General features: G+C 37.1%; 1 protein-coding gene across 2 annotated transcripts in view; it reads left to right on the forward strand.

Annotated features, from left to right (window-relative positions):
• EDIL3 (EGF like and discoidin domains 3) overlaps positions 1-17,742 on the forward strand; it is a 512,079-nt gene that overhangs the window by 298,253 nt on the left and 196,084 nt on the right. For both annotated transcript variants that reach the window (XM_055430480.2, XM_055430481.2), the window contains one exon: positions 10,348-10,529. In XM_055430480.2, coding sequence (XP_055286455.1) covers positions 10,348-10,529 — 182 coding nt within the window. The remainder of the gene's footprint in view (positions 1-10,347; positions 10,530-17,742) is intronic.

Below are 17,742 nucleotides of genomic sequence, written 5' to 3' on the forward strand. Positions count from 1 at the left end.
ACCTTGGGACTACAATAGAAGTCCAAGACTTACTCTTTGATTTAGTTTGGAAAGGGGAAAAACAACAAAGCTGATGCTGTGATGTGGAGAGCAGACTTAAAAATTACTTGTGAGAACTTTTAGTTCCCTTTTCCACTCTCATACCTCTCTGACTATATAAGAATTATCCATTTATATATATGAGCATATCTATTTATATAGATATATTAAAAGTTAATATACATGTATCAATAGATATCTCTAGAATTCAAGTAATCAGATCAGCTACTGGGTATTTCCAGGCTCCTTTTTACCTCGAGCCTTTGTTCCACCAACTTCTCAAGGAATGCTAGCCTTAGAGAGGTCTTGTTGTGCTGTACCTGCCATCTGCAGTAGCTTCCTGTTTGTTCTTTTCCAGCTTAGTTTCTTTTGACCTCTGTAACACTGAGACTTCATACTTGACCTGAGATAACATCCAGCATGAAGAAAAGAAAAGCTGCATTGTACAGAAAAAATGCCCAGATAGCTGATAATTGGATTTGGGACAGTGATTTATCTCTCAAATAAAAATCTGTGTTTGACATGCCAGTCATATTGCTTTATAACCAAACATCAGAGGCAATTCCATGCAGTACTTACCATGATAGACATTTACCAAAGACACTTAAAAGATGTAAATAACTTATAAGTGTGGGAAAGTGTCTTTTGCATGGCAGTGCTTGAATATTTACATTTAGTATTCGACTCCTGTTTCCTGAAGCAACTGAATCCCACCTTTAGCGTTTACCTTACCATTATACCCTTTTTAGCTTTTCACTTTCACACATTGGAGAAGGAAATGGCAACCCACTCCAGTGTTCTTGCCTGGAGAATCCCAGGGATGGGGGAGCTGGTGGGCTGCCCTCTATGGGGTCGCACAGAGTCGGACACGACTGAAGTGACTTAGCAGCAGTAGCAGTAGCTCTTCCTGTGCAGGTATGTTTTTTCAGAAGGTGAGAATAGGTATACCTGCAGGTTTTTGAATTGCAGGTGTTTGAGTCTACAGACAAATATTTCATCAAGCCATGATGTTATCTTCATAGTCGGTAGAAGACAAATTGTGCAGTGTAAGTGGAAGCCTGAGTACAAGTTACTAAAATCTTGCCTCGCTGCAAAAGTGCATTCAATGCTTGAAAAGCACGTGTGCTTTTCTCTTCTGAGAGAATACATCTTACACAAACTAAAATGTGCTCTTTGATTGTCCTATGGCGATGCTGTTAACTGTGATAGGATGATAATATTAGATTTAATTGACTTCGGTAAATCATCTCAATACAAATTTTGGCTTTTGAATACTAGAGTCTGTAGACCCTGCTATTTAAATAACAGCATCATTCTGCATCAATATGCTAAAAAAATTAGCTTGGGGAAATATTAATGGACAATTTCCTATTCTAATTTAGCTTATTCATGAGTTTAATTTTTCCTGAATTTAAAACAATTAATTTAACTGAGATTACATCATAATTGATTTGAGATAATACAATGTGAAGAAAAGCATAACCATATTTTATAGGAAAATAGCTAGATGGCTGATAATTGAATTTGTAACTTTATGAAGGCTGATTTTCATTCCAAACATATTTCCCCTACCTCCTAGAGCTAATTCTTATGTATTTCAAGTGGTTCAGCATACCAAAAGTATTTCTGATTTTAACGCCCACCTAGTATGTAGAATCCTTAGAGTAATAATATCTATGTTTGCAAGATTAGTTTCAAGAAAGGAAGAAAAGTAATTCCAAAACAGCAGTGATTAGTTTTAATTTATGATAACCCATAGCATTGAGAGCTGCCAATTGTAAGGCATTGTGCTAAGTGCTTTGAAAACATACATAATGCAAAAGGCATGGTTTCTACCGTTAAGAAGTTTATTGTCCAAGAGGAAAAAATATGCATAAATAGTTGTTCCTCATCATTTATCTCAGGTACCTCTGAGCTTTCCAATACTGAAAATAATAGAGTATAGTTCTTATCAGAAAGGGGAAATTCTTTAGTGGCCATGTATCACAGAATCAGTCTTCAAGACTGAAGAAAATTAGCATTTATCAAGAGTAAGTAGCCCATCCAATGCGAAGAAGCAGAGTTTTCTCCAAGGTACACATGCATTTTATGTGAATTCCAAATAAGCTTAACTAATCTGGAGAAACGATTTTGATTTTTGCAAGTACTAGCTTCCCTAAGCAAGGTTACTGTGGCCATATGTGAAATCTATGTCCTGAAGCATTCTCTTAAGTGTGAAGAGAAGCAAACATCCCCAAATGAGATTTTTCACTCTAAGTCTTTTTATGATGATCACTCTCAGTGCAATGAGGCGAGGCTGGCTGATCCCTACGGGTGCTCTGAGGTGATTTGTGAGTGATGGGAGGGCTGTATTGTGTGTGTCTACCTTCACATTCTCTCACCACATCCAGGGAGCCCCTTCCCCATCTCCCTGCTCTCCTACCTCCAAGCTAGTGCATCCAAACCCTATTTCTGAGAGCAACTTTTCTTCTACCTCTATGAGGTTGCAGTCCCTTGTCCACTTTCTTCTGACACCAACCCCTGAAAAATGATAAGCTGAGAAAAAACAGCAAGTGTGTGGGAGGGCTGGGTAGGGATGGAGGGGGCTTAAATTTAAATTTAACTTAAATTCCAAATAAGTTAAGCTTATTTGGAATTCACATAAAATGCGTGTGCACCTTGGAGAAAACTCTACTTCTTTCCATTGGATGGGCTGCTTACTCTTGGCAAATGCTAATTTTCTTCAGTCTTGAAGACTGATTCTGTGATACGTGGCCACTAAAGAATTTCCCATTTCTATTAAGAACTATACTCTGTTATTTTCAATGTCAGAAAACTCACAAGCAAAAATTTTAAGGGGTCATTTCAACCCCTGAGCCACTAAGTGAGAAATAGTGGCCTTGATCTCTCCCTCACCAATTTAGAACCTAGTCTCAAGACAACTCTCAAAATAGAACAAACCCTAGGAATAAAAGAAAGGCTGTGGTCCAAGTGGCGCAGAGGGAAGTTTCCGCTTGAATCAGCATCTGTTTCCACAGTATTGGAGGTCATCAGTAATTCCTTCGCCAGCGCTCTTGTTCAGCACAATTATCGTGCTATGCTAAGCACAGCAGAGGATCCACACTCCTATAAGATGAGATGCTCAGAGAAGGAGGGGACTGGAGATGTTTAAAGATTTGTTTCTAACATAGCTTTAATTTGAAATCCTTTCATTCTGAAGATGTCTGGATATTGAGATAGAGCAAATGAAAGCAGTACGTTCCTGTTATGGATGCAGCCAAGCATCCCCCTTATTTGAAAGGTTTAATCAGCACACTCAGGAACAAGATGTGAGACATCTTGAGGTACGACTTCCCTGTCAGCTGCAAGATCAATAAAATGCAGATGCCATTCTTTGCCACACTCCAGAGAATGAGTTTGCAGAGTAAGAAAGACTTCACGTTGAAGCGGTTTTATTTGTGCATGGACTTGGCAAAGGTGGAAAAGTGGCTCTGGGGAGAACGCCTGATGCTTGCCCTGGCTGGGCCAGCTGCTTGTGCACCCCCTGCCAGGCGACATCGCTCACTCCCCCTGTCCATCTGAATGGCAGGATCTTGGGGCAGGAGGCATTTCCAGTCCCCTCAGACCATTCAGGCAAACTGATTATTTAACTGACTATGTGAACGCCACCTAAAAGCCCCTGGTCATTGATATTGATCAGACTCATTAATTTAGGATTATTGTTGAATCTGACAAAAGTAAACAACCGTACCAAAGATACACAGTTCAGTTCAGTTCAGTCGCTCAGTCGCGTCCGACTCTTTGCGACCCCATGAATCACAGCACGCCAGGCCTCCCTGTCCATCACCAATTCTCGGAGTTCACTCAAACACATATCCATCGAGTCGGTGATGCCATCCAGCCATCTCATTCTCTGTCGTCCCCGTCTCCTCCCACCCCCAATCCCTCCTAGCATCAGACTCTTTTCCAGTGAGTCAACTCGTCGCATGAGGTGGCCAAAGTATTGGAGTTTCAGCTTTAGCATCAGTCCTTCCAACAGGTCTGATGGTCACAAACAGACCACCATGTTCTACCGCTATATTCGGCAATGATCAAGTTGCCACTTGGCACACTGTAGGTGTGTATGCGTGTGTGCTCAGTCGTGTCTGACTCTGTGTGACCCTGTGGACTGCAGTCCACCAGGCTGTTCCCTCTATGGAATTTTCCAGGCAAGAATGCTGAAGTGGGTTGGTATTTCCTACTCGAGGGGATCTTTCTGACCCAGGGATTGAACCTGCATCTCCTGAATCTTTTTCATTGACAGGTGGGTTCTTTACCACTGAGCCACCTGGGAAAACCCTACTCAAGGCATAACAGTAGACAGTTTCAGAGATACCTGGTTGTTGGGTGGCCACAAGTTGAGAAACAGAAGTAACCTACTTGATTGTCAGTCCATTTTTTTTTTTTTTAAGGAAAAGATGTTCTTCCTCTTTGCTTAATGTTTAAACAACTTCTAAAGGCCTCAATATGGGTGTACTCTTGAGAGACTAGGTGAAATAATTGTTCTTAATTTAAAAGTGAAGTGAAGTCGCTCAGTCGTGTCTGACTCTTTGCGACCCCATGGACTTCAGCCTACCAGGCTCCTCCATTAATGGGATTTTCCAGGCAAGAGTACTGGAGTGGGTTGCCATTTCCTTCTCCAGGAGATCTTCCCGACCCAGGGATCAAACCCAGGTCTCCGGCATTGTAGGCAGACGCTTTACCATCTGAGCCACCAGGGAAGTCTAATTTAAAAGTAAATTATATAAATAAAATGTTATAATATTGGCTGTAATTATTACTGTTTATTTGCCTTATATATTTATTTTGAGATCAATTTTCTGCTGACAATGAGGCTTGCTGCTGGATACCATATGAGATATAACTCTGGTCTATGAGGGGCTCCCTGTTTTGTGGAACAGCAGGTATACATGCATGGATGAGCTGTGAGGCAGGGAAGTTTTGGGTGTGGCCTCAGCATAGAAACTGTTTTCAACTTTCAAAACTGTCCCTGGAGCCTGGTTCATGTGAATGTAGTCTGTGGTGTTTTGCATAGTAATAGCAAGTGGGATTTTAAGACAGATCTTCTCAAATGCAGTCCAGCAGCAAGAATAATTTTTGATAACATTTTAAGGAAGGAATTAGATTTAAAGGTGTTATTTGTGAGATATAGCCAATCCCTCAACTGGGAACTGCTATCTGCTACTTATTGTCTGTCACCCTCGAAGATAATTCCATTTTTCCCCTCCATTCTACATCTAATTAGACAGTCAAGAATCTGCCTGCAGTGCAGGAGACCCAGGTTCGATCCCAGGTCAGGAAGATCCCCTGGAAAGGGGAATGGATACTCACTCCATATTCTTGCCTGGGAAATCCCATGGACAGAGGATCTTGGCAGGCTATAGTCCATGGGGCTGCAAAGATTTGGACATGACTGAATGACTAACACTGTAAATACTGTTGCTCGATTTTGATTTCTGAATACGCTTTGAACTCTTCTTCTTTTCCATTGCTCTTTCAGACCTGCATCATTTTTCACCTGGACCGTAGTAGTAGTTTGCTACTTGGCCATAGTTTTGACCCCTCTTAAATAATTTATGCTAAGTGACAGTATCACCATAGTTAAAATCCTTCAAAATCCCCATCACTAATAGAATCTGTTTTTCTCAGCAAGATCTCCAGAAAAATAATCTGCCTCTGCTTCTTCACCCCATCCTTTAACCTCTCACCAGCCCATCTTGCTCTAATAATACTGATCTGCCTTCACGTCCCTAGTCATACCAGGTTGTTTCCTGTTTCTCTGTCTGCCCTTCTTTTCTTCTTCACTATGTTAATCCCTACTCCATTCCATGAAGCCCAGGCAGGATTATAATTCCCTCTCCCATTCTCCCAGGGAACCCTGTACATCCAACATCACAGCATCTGCCATGCTATATTGATTTCTGTTTGTTTGTTTGTTTCTATATGTGTCTCTCCCACTGGACTGAAAGCTCCTTCAGAAAACCAGTACAGTAAATCTAGTGCGGTCGCCAATTCCTGCTTCTCACTTAGAGATCAGATTTATGTCATCTCTCAGAAAGCCTGTCTTTGATCATCTCACACCTCCACCTGGTTCACCTTTTTTTTTCTTCACTTACCACTTTACAGTATTTCCTTGTTTATTTAAGTGTTTGTTTAGAGTTTGTCTCTCCACTCGAATAGGAACCTCAAGAGCTGAGGCTTTTTCCGCCTTGTTCATCCTTCTATCTCCACTGCCTCGAAAACTGCCTGTATATAGAAAGGCTTTAATTAATATGCAGTTTTCAAAATTGAATTTAATGAATGGAGAATGGATGGATGGATGAATAGATAGATATATTGCTGGGTAAATGGGCACATAATAAGAGGTCAGTGAATTAGTCAGGACTGAGTAAGCCTATCCAAATTAGGTAAGCAATCTATAGATCAATAATGGTAGAGGGTCAGTGTTTCTTAACACCTGTAAAGGGACACAGACCACCATAACGCCTCAGTATTTACTTCTGTGACCCACTGCCACAGACTGTTGCCTACTGCTTTAATGTTCCCCAGTTTGGGAAAGCTCTATCATATCCTGACTACCACTAGTAATTCTCTACATGATTCCTTCATGTCAGTTCTCCTATCCTCTATTCCTAATATATGTGCACACATCCCCATGTAAAATCACAACCGAAGAAAAACAATTCAGTGTCAGCTTTTAAAGAATTACTGAACTCTTCACTTTATCAGCTGATATTATTTTCTGCTTCTGCAGGAACATTTGGCTTAAATTCCAGACTTACCTTTTATGAGTTTACCTTCCCTCCTCACTCGTTTCCTCATTTATGAAATGCATGTGATAACCTTTTTTCCTTGAACTGTTATGTTGATTATGTGAGGAAAAACATGTGGATGTACTTTTCAAACTTCAAAATGCTCATCTAATATTGTTTTTCATCAAGCATGATTTCACGTCCTTCCCTTATTTATGGATGGTGATAGCATATATATCCATGTTATCTTTCTGTTAAGCATCTATTGTTCACTGCTTAAGGTCGCTTAATCTTAGGTGTATAATTGTTTGCATTCTGAATTGCAACTCCTTCATTAGTTTTTATAACTGTTGTATTTAATAGGACATTGGGGAAGTGGATGGCACAGGCAAAAGGAAATTGGATTTTGAACCTTTTATTATGATGTCATCCATTTGATTGTGGTCCAAATGATTAGTGAAGCAAAAGCTGCTGTTGTGACAACTTTCCAGTGTGAACTAAAGCATAAGACTGAGATTTGCTTATTACGTTACTGTCTAGGAATAAAAGCACCCAGTACCAGTATTCAGCAATATTTCCTGAGCGCCCCTTGTGTACAAGCCAAGCTACTATGAGCATCTAAGAATGCAGCAGCGTAATATTCGGTGTCTGCTCGACAGGAGCTAAAAGGCCGGGATGGCCTCGTCTCTAAGGAGAGACGTGCAAGTGACTTGTAGAGCCAAGCTCATTATTAACAATTTATGGTTACAAAGGGAACACACCGTTTATCTTTCATTACCTCACAGCTGGTAGATTCAGTGTCACCATAACCACAGTTTTTGAAATGAGAAAAACTGAAAACCATTCCATTTTTAAGGAATTAAGCTGATACTTCACACACTCATGTTTTGCTCAAGAACCTCCCCCGCCACCCTGAGTCACGGGCCACATATAGTATGTAAGTAAATGTTGCAAAATTTCATTCTAAAGGAACTTGTGGACTTGAGGACTGAGAAAAGAAAAATTCATCAGTTTTGACCTCACAGCACTGAAATAGCTCAGGAGAAAGTATTTTGTAAGCTGTGAAATACTATATATATACAGTATGTCAACGTATATATTTTTAATTCTATTCTGTTTGAATGTGTGACTGTTGAGGACATGACAAAATCGAGAGCCTATGGCAGAGTACATAAATGCAAATATCTTTTTAAATTGCTCGCTGGTGTTTGGCCTGTATGATAAAGTGGCAGTTCATAGCCGTTGTTGGCTGATATGGTTGCTAGTAAGGGGACATGCTGAATAGTGTGGTTTGAGTTCTGATTTTTTTAAGTGGTTACAGATTCGGTGAGGATATCCAATTCAGCATAAGGTCTTTAGAAGGAAACAACTAAATTGTACAGAGTTCTTTCGAAGGCTATCTTGCAGTTTAATTAATCAAAGCTGACTCTGGCTCTGCCATTCCACTGACTGGCCTACAGTAAATGGCCTCTCTGCCTGCTGTACTTTTCCATCCAAACATTGTACAAATCAAGGACAAGCATCCTTGAGACTGTTTTTAATGGCAGCATTCTTAAAAACCCAGCCTTCTGCAGTTGCTTAAAATCAAAGTGTCACCATGAAAGTTACTTAGTGCTTTTATGAAATCTGTAAAGATCTTGGAGTTTGAAATGCAAAGCAGAGCAAGAATCCAAAGACTCAATATTTGAGTTTTCAATGTTAATTTTTTTAGGAATGTGAAAATCAGATTATTATCCGTGACTCCTAATGGTGCGATTCTAAAAATTAATGGCTTCTTAATTAAATGACTTCAAAGTGATATAGTGCACCTTTATAAAGTGCTAGAGTTCTAAATACAGTGCTTTAAAAAATATCTAAACTGTCTAAATTTAACTCAGCAAGTGAATAATTTGTCAGCTATCAATCACAAAGATGCAATTTTTGCTATATTAATGTCATATATACTAATAACAACTGATTAAAGATGATTACTTATCCACAAGTTTTGTTTTTATAAAAAGTGTTTAAAGGTTTTAAATTCATTGGGAAAATGTTTCTAAGTAATGTCCTTTGAACTCCGTATTATCTGTGCTTGGAATAGAAAAAAGAAACATTTATGCTTAGTGAAAATAAATGGATACCAGTGAGAATCATCCTTATAACTTTTTAAAATATTATAGTCCAGTGGCAGAATTCTTCCTTTCATATTTGCATCCTCAATCTGAATGTAAGCATATAATCACTAACAATTGTTAGACTTCAGTAGTAATTAAAATCTAAAATATCCTTGGTAGCAATGACTAAGTTAACTTATATGCACTAAGGTTAAATAATAGCAGTATATTCCTTTCATATTTTCAAGAATTCTAGTATATCATTATAGTACATTTTATAATAGAATTATCATATTTATTATACAAACCTAATTTCTGAATAAGTTGAGTATAATATATGTTATTGAAATTAAGAAAACTAGGTATTTCTTTTCATTATAATATTACTTATTCTGAATTTTCAAAACTGAATTAAGAATAAGTATACTGTGTTGAATTTTTAGTAAATAAGAAATTCAAATGTATATTATATATATAGTATATATATATTATTTTTATTTTTTAATTAAAAAATTTTTGAGTACATGTATTATTTTTGCATCAATTTACTTTTATTTCTGATTTTAAAATCTAAATACCTTCAGTATCTGAGAACCTATTACTTTGACTATATTATGCTTTAATCTTAGTATTTTAAGTATTTATTAGTAAATGTATCTTGAATTCCAATTTACAAATTAAACAAAAAATTTAAAAAATGCTAAAATAAATGTGCAGAATCCCTATTGACAGAGTTGTGTATTTTGAATTAAAATTAGAAATGTAAATACTTTAATATATTGATTTACTGAGTGGTATTTATACTGCTCTATATAATGTCTGAGTGCTTACCTGCTTACTCTATAAAAATAATTTGTCTACATATTTCCTGTTACTTATAGCATATCACAAGTTATTATTATAATAGTTTAAAATGTTTTAACAAGTTTACACATCACCCTGTTTTTGGAAGCATAACTGCCATCCATTATAAAAATATAACTGAAAAAGTTATAGTAGTGAGAAATGCTAAGTCAGTATGAAAATTATTTTAATACAAAGCTAGATGTAGCCTAGTCAAGAAATATGGACCAATGGGTATTTTTTGACAAATTATGATTTGTGAGGTGTGCTTATGGAAATATAAAATACGAGATAGACCTTCTAAGGACATTATACTCTTCGCTCATGTGATCAACAAAGGATGGCAGTATATAACACAGAATAGCAGTGCAGAAGGGACATATCTGTTCAGATGCCACATTCACAGCAAAGTAAGAAGAGAGTGGTGGGAGGAGCAAGAATTACTTCATGTTGTGATCTGTAACAAACCTGTGAAACGTGAGGGGCTTGAATGGCATGATGGTCCAAGTTGAAATCACTTTTAAAAATCTATCAAATCTAACAGCCACATTTGGATATGTTATTTCTGATACCTTCACATTTTCCCTCTAATTTGTTCCTAGAATGCTCTGGTCCATTGGGAATTGAAGGGGGAATCATTTCAAATCAACAAATCACAGCTTCATCTACCCACCGAGCTCTTTTTGGACTGCAGAAGTGGTATCCCTACTATGCACGTCTGAATAAGAAGGGACTTATAAATGCCTGGACAGCTGCAGAAAATGACAGATGGCCATGGATTCAGGTAACAGATGGGATGGGACAGGGTTTCTGCCAAGTAATGGCTAGAGTCGTTTCAGAAAGAAGATAGTGAGTGTCAAAAGTGTGACTTTTCTTCATGGTCACAGAAGAAAGGATGATTTAGCTAGAGTCCAAACTGACTATAAATCCTGAAACTGTGGGAAATGGGAATATTCCATTTGAAAGTGAATGAAGAGAGTTAAAAATTTTAAAATGACCTTGAGTTGTAAATATCACTCTGTGAAGGTACATGTCAAAGAGAGGATTTTACATATGCCATGTGTCCATTAGTACTGTGTTAACACTTAGCAGCAATTTTTGGTACTTCAGGAGTATAAAAATGGTGTCTTTTCCTTCTCTGTCTTATTAGTGGTGCCATATGTGTATATATAAATTATACAATGGAGTGTAATATCTCAAATGTCTTCAGCACCCTCTTTCAATAACTGGGTGTGTTTCAATTCATACTCTATCATTTATTATCATCAGTCAGCTATGCTTTTAAATGTGAGGAAATGATGCAATACCAGGATATTAAATGATTTCCAAAAGGTGTGATGGATGGGCATAATGCCTGTGTCTTATATATCATCTGCTTAATACCCTTTGAGCCCTTGACTGAAGTGAGAAAGGAAAACTACGTATTTGGAGGCAGAAAAGGTGCTCAAACCATGATTTCTGTGAAAGCTTGTAGCTCTGTTGGTGTGGCACATGTTAATAATATTCAACAATTCATTGAGGTGTGCTAAAAAGAGGGGAAATCCAGTGCACACTGAGGTCAGAGGAAGAAGTTATTAATTATCATGAGAAAGGCTCATGAGAATATAGCCTCTGAGACAGGCCTTGGAAGATGGCTTTCAGTAAAGACTAGATACCAGGGAAACAGGATGATCCAAGATGCCACATGAGAATCTGGGCAGTGCCATATAGCAAATCATGACCTGTGTTTAGGTTGCTGGGGGAAGGAAGGTGTGGGTCAGTGCACCACAGAATTGGGATAGGGAGTCATTAAAGAATTTTGATTTGTTTAGATAGCCGATCTCTTCTATGTTTTGACCACACATTTTGAGTTGGAGGTAATTTTTAAGATGGGGATGTATGATGTAACATTATTAGGTGGCAAAAGATAAGAGTTTGCTTTACAGGGAGTTAATAGAAAGGGAGATTAATTTACAGCCAAGTGATAAGATTTCTATACTTTCAAAACAGGGCCAAAGTCTCCTTCAGATACATCTTTCTTCAGATTTCTTATGAATTTTACGCATTCTGTATACATTTCTTTTATCTATATGGCTCCATGTGATTATCTGATATTCTTGTTTGGTTTCAGGAATTTAATTTGCATGCATTTGCAGAATTAATTTTTCTAATATATTGCCATGTGGGTGGAGAAAATTCCAGATAGTGGAAATGGCACCTCTGTACAATTTTGATCGTAGACTAATGAAGTTCCAATTAATTAAGTTTCAAATAAGTACATAACAACAAAAACGCCTATATTCTATTTGCTAAAAATCATTCCAGAGACCATTTTTTAAGTTGACCTTATGAAATGCATTTACAGAATTGAGGTCATGATAAAACCTTAGAAATTAAGATTCATAGCAGAAATTGCAGAGTGATTGACACGATGTCACAAGTTTGCATCAGAGTTTCTCTTTGGCGGGTTATGTTTCAGAGCATCAATGATTGCCTGTTTCAATAAACCATAAATAACATACTTTTGCAGTTTGTTTTTCTCTGAGGAACACTTTATGATTGTTTTAGGTCCTGATTTTTCACCTCACTTTATCACAGTTTGTTGCCTACTTAACACTACTCATTCTGTCCTTCAGAATATGAATTTTAAGCTTTCTTTCCCCACTGATTATAGGTAGAAATAACCTCAGTGAAAGAGAGCAAAGAGTTGAAACTTAGATTAAACATAACTTCATCAATTTAAGTAGAATAATTAAATACTTCTTTTACTTATAAGGGCAGTCTATTGCAATTATAACTATAGTTATTATTATTATTTTGCTTTTGTTGTGAAGATGATCAGTTCAGTTTAGTTCAGTCATTCAGTTGTGTCCGACTCTTTGTGACCCCAGGGACTGCAGCACGCCAGGCTTCCCTATCCTTCACCAAGCCCGAAACTTGCTCAAACTCTTGTCATTCAAGTTGGTAATGTCTTCCAACCATTTCATCCTCTATCGTCCTCTTCTCCCGCCTTCAATCTTTCCCAGCATTAGGGTTTTTTCAATGAGTCAGTTCTTCACATCACGTAACCAAAGTACTAGAGCTTCAGCTTCAGCATCAGTCCTTCCAAGGAATATTCAGGACTGATTTCCTTTAGGGTGGACTGGGTGGATCTCCTTGCTGTCCAAGGGACTCTCAAGGGTCTTCTCCAACACCACAGTTCAAAAGCATCAATTCTTTGGTGCTCAGCTTTCTTTATGGTCCAACTCTCACATCTATACGTGACTACTAGAAAAACTATAGCTTTGACTAGATGGACCTTTGTTGGCAAAGTAATGTCCCTGCTTTTTAATATACTATCTAGGTTGGTCATAGTTTTTCTTCCAAGGAGCAAGAGTCTTTTAATTTCATGGCTACAGTCACCATCTGCAGTGATTTTGGAGCCCGAGAAAATAGTCTGTCACTGTTACCATTGTTTCCCCATCTATTTGCCATGAAGTGATGGGACCAGATGCCGTGATCTTAGTTTTCTGAATGTTGAGTTTTAAGCCAGCTTTTTCACTTTCCTCTTTCACTGTCATCAGGAGGCTCTTTAGTTCTTCGTTTTCTCCCATAAGGGTGGTGTCATCTGCATATCTGAGGTTATTGATATTTCTCCTGGCAATCTTGATTCCAGCTTGTGCTTCATCCAACCCAGTGTTTCTCACGATGTACTCCTTTCCCAATTTGGAACCAGTCTATTGTTCCAAATCCAGTTCTAACTGTTGCTTTTTGGTCTGCATACAGATTTCTCAGGAGGCAGGTAAGGACATCTGGTATTTCCACCTCTTGAAGAATATTCTACCGTTTGTTATGATCCACACAGTCAAAGGCTTTGGCGTAGTCAGTAAAACAGAAATGGGTATTTTTCTGGAGTTCTCTTGCTTTTTCTATGAAGATGATAATGAACTCTTATATAAAAACAGTAAAAGTTAATTAAAATGACTTATATTGGATAAGGAAACATTTGCATATGATGGGAGCAAAACTGAAAACTCACTATTGCTTTTCAATACATATTTTATTATTGAGTTCAGAGAATTATTATAGTCTTTAATAACACCTCATTTTCTAAGTTATTTTTCCAGAGAAAAATATGTCTCTTTTTTTAAAGAACAACCAAATCTAAGAGGCTCTAGGAAGTGTAATCATATCACAGATTTTCTTTGTTTGAGCATTATTAATTTCCCTTGTCACTTTATTCTTTTATTTATATTCAGTCATCCAAATGAAGCATTTGAGTACTTTGCTTAAACTTACTTATAATGAGCACAGTATTCCCGTAGTATTTTAGGTGTTTAAGACACATATACTCATTAGTATTCAATTTCATTTTCTCCCTTATTCTGATGAAATGAAAATTAAAATTACCATTTTTAAATTTACACACTCAGTATGCAATTATGGATAGTACCACAATGTTCATAATTGGTTCTGAATTTTAGAAGTTCGTTCAGTAAATACAGTTAAACAGAAATCTTTTTCTTTTCAAGCTTTTCTGACCTTTATTTCCTCACCTAGATTTTTTTCCCCAAGTAATAAATAACCACCGTCTTAAACATTAACTCATTCATTAGCATCCTGGACTATCAATTTCCCTTTTGACTGATATGTTAGAAATAATAACTCTACACAATTATAGAAATATGCCTTGTATTATGCAAAAATTAAAAGCTTATCGAAACCTCTGGGAACTTTGCTTATTGAATCAGATTAGTCAGGATGATTGTTATTTTAAAAGATAAATGTTTTCCATTCCTATTATTTTCCTTTTCTCTTTTTACAGATACATGTAGTAAAATATGTCTTATTGTTTTCTTTTTTTAATTTCTAAAGTGATTTTTGTTTGTGTATGCTCTTTTTGGGATGCATGCATATTGGATTTTCAGTCATTTATTTATTCATCCATTCACCAGACATTTACTGAATGAATGTCTGCTCTGTGGTCTGTTTTTCACTGGGCACTAGAAAAACAATTCTGCTTGCCTTCACAATGCTCTGTATCTAAGATATAGGAAACTAAATAGAGTAAACATAATAATGTAACATGTATAGCCTGGTGTTACATCATCTGCTAGCCATTTTATTTGAACCATAATATTTTATTATATCTAGACAGTCTATTTTTAATAGAACTTTTGTTAAGCTAAAGACTGCTGCTGCTGCTAAGTCGCTTCAATCGTGACCGACTCTGTGCGACCCCATAGACGGCAGCCCACCAGGCTCCCCCATCCCTGGGATTCTCCAGGCAAGAACACCGGAGCGGGCTGCCATTTCCTTCTCCAATGTGTGAAAGAGAAAAGTGAAAGTGAAGTCATTCAGTCGTGTCCGACCCTTAGCGACCCCATGGACTACAGCCTACCAGGCGCCTCCATCCATGGGATTTTCTAGGCAAGAGTACTGGAGTGGCTTGCCATTGCCTTCTCCGAAGCTAAAGACTAGCTTAGTGTATTTATAGACTACAAAAGGAAATTCCCATTATACATGTATTGCATGGCTATATTATTACATGCTGATCTGTTTGATGGCTATACCAAGGAAAGGGCTTCCCAGGTGGCACTGGCGGTAATGAACCTGCCTGCCAATGCAGGAGACCCAGCTTCAGTCCCTGGGTTTGGGAAGATCCCCTGAAGGAGGGCATGGCAACCCACTCCAGTATTCTCGCCTGAGAAATTCCATGGACAGAGGAGCCTGGTAGGCTACAGTTTATAGGCTTGCAAGGAATCAAACATGTTTGAAGTGACTAACATGTACAGACATACTAAGGAAAAGCCATAATTTTCCTTTGAAAGTTAATTTAACAGTAATTGTTTCAGTGCTACTATTTAATCACTGAGAAAAATAGATTTTGATCTTTCTAAGTAATTCATTACCCCTTAGAAAATGTGAATATGATCTTAATGTGTTCCTTTTCTGTATGCCACAGAGCTTGGTGGAGGGCAGTTATTTCTCAAACTTCAGTTTGAAAAATCATGTGGGTCCCTGGATAAAAACAGAAACTTCTGGATTGTCCCACAGTCCCATTTATTGCAGGTCATCCTCAGACTGCACTGTAAAAACATGTCTTATCAGTTTATAAAGCCTGGATTTGTACTGCCTGAGATATTAAAAATAAATAAAATGCAAAAGACACTTTTGCTTGATGACCTGGGCACTTTGTTTTTGAAACTGCAAGTAGTGATAAACTGTAGAGGTGGAGGAGAGCAAAGAACAGTGAATAAAAATGAGGAAACGTAGTAGGAATTATGTGACCCACAAAAAGTTTCTAAACTAGAGGGAGGCAGAGCCATCTTGTATATTCTAGTCAGGAGTTCATTCCACCTTTGCAGCAATTCATCAGTAGTCATTATTCATTAGTCACAAAGTCTGTGAGTATTTTCAAAAGTTAATGTCCCTAAATGACTATTAGATTCTTCTCTGTTAGAAAATTTTAAATACCCGAAAGCATGACCATCTGCCTTTTACATTTTAAACAAAATAATAATGTGGAATACATGGGCCTAACAGGCTTATGTGAGCACATGTTATGTTACAAATTCACATTTCTAGAATATGAATTGCATACACAATGGGGATTTTTTTAAACTTTGTGAACCAGATTCACAAATGCTGAAAAAAATAGAGTAATCATCTATTTTATTTAAAAAGCCTATATATAATGTGTGTAAAGACTTTGTTGGTACTTATGGGCACCTGGAGCTCCTTGAGACACAAAAACCTTTTTTAGACTCACAGAATTTAAGAAGTAAAAAATTTTTTTTTCATTTTCAGGATGTTTGCTAGTTACAGAACCTGAATTACACAGAATCTAACATGTCTTTACTATTTCTTCATTCAAGTAAAAAGTCTTTATCCAGTTTTTTTCCTGGAAAAAAAAGTTGTGTTCTCAGATACACTCCCATCCATAATATATGTCTCTATAAGGTTAATTACATCTAGGCTTTCATATATTGCTTCTAATCATCTTTAAAAAAAAAAAGTAATCCTGTATGGAAAATTACTACTTTCCTTTAAGTTGTTTATTAGAAGTGAGCTTTCACACATAGTTGTGTGTGTTTTTTAAAAAATGTTAATTTTTAATTTTTAAAAACAAAAAGGCACTTAGCATTATGTATAAATGACTTATCTATACTGAAAAATAATACAGTAATTATTTGGTCATTTACCTCATTTATATTAATAGTAATGCATATTGCTTGCTTATTTGCTTTAAAGGATGTGATCTGAATCTTAATTCCAGATTCTCTGAGGTATGGAATAGATGACTAACAAGGTAGAAATTGTTCTCTAATATAAAAGAAGCTGCAAAAGATTCTCTTTCCTCTAAGCTACTCCCTCTCTTTCAGCACCCAAGACCTCATTGACCTGGATTTCTTGCTTTTGCTCAACTTTACCTGGCTGTTGGATGCTTCTGTGATTAGTCACATACACTTTTTGGTTCTTCTATTGACCATCTACCAGTCTTCTTTAGATTCAACTCCTTTACTGCCTTGTCTATAAAGTGATTCCTAGAATTCCTGTTTTTTTATCACTAAAGCCAGAAGTGACTACACTGTCCTTATCTCCCACCTTGATAAGTATATATTATAATCATAGAGACTCATATATTTAACATAAAAGGGTTTTCGTCTACTTTTCTCCTATATAACTTGAGAGTTAGTATTATACCTGATTTAAGTTTATTTCATAGCACATTGATTTAAAACAAACAAAAACAACTATATTGGATGAATAGACACAGACAATTGATTTATAGAAAACAGAGACTATTGAACAGAATAGATGGGAGAGAGATAGTGGTTGTTTTCACATGGTAATTAAACTGCACTGAGTGGTACTGAGAATGTCCAAAGGACCCAGCTCACTGTGTTCAGCTGTTGTGTACTTAAATGTGAATTATGTCTTCTGAGCATGATCCCACTGGTGCAGAGAGTACTGTATCTCTCTACAGGTTAAGAAATCCCTCACCGACTTGGACAGCAGAGGAATCATTTCCTGTA

This window comes from Moschus berezovskii, chromosome 8, assembly GCF_049115385.1.
Source record: "Moschus berezovskii isolate FMDL1 chromosome 8, NW_MosBer_1.0, whole genome shotgun sequence".
Lineage (NCBI taxonomy): Eukaryota > Metazoa > Chordata > Mammalia > Artiodactyla > Moschidae > Moschus > Moschus berezovskii.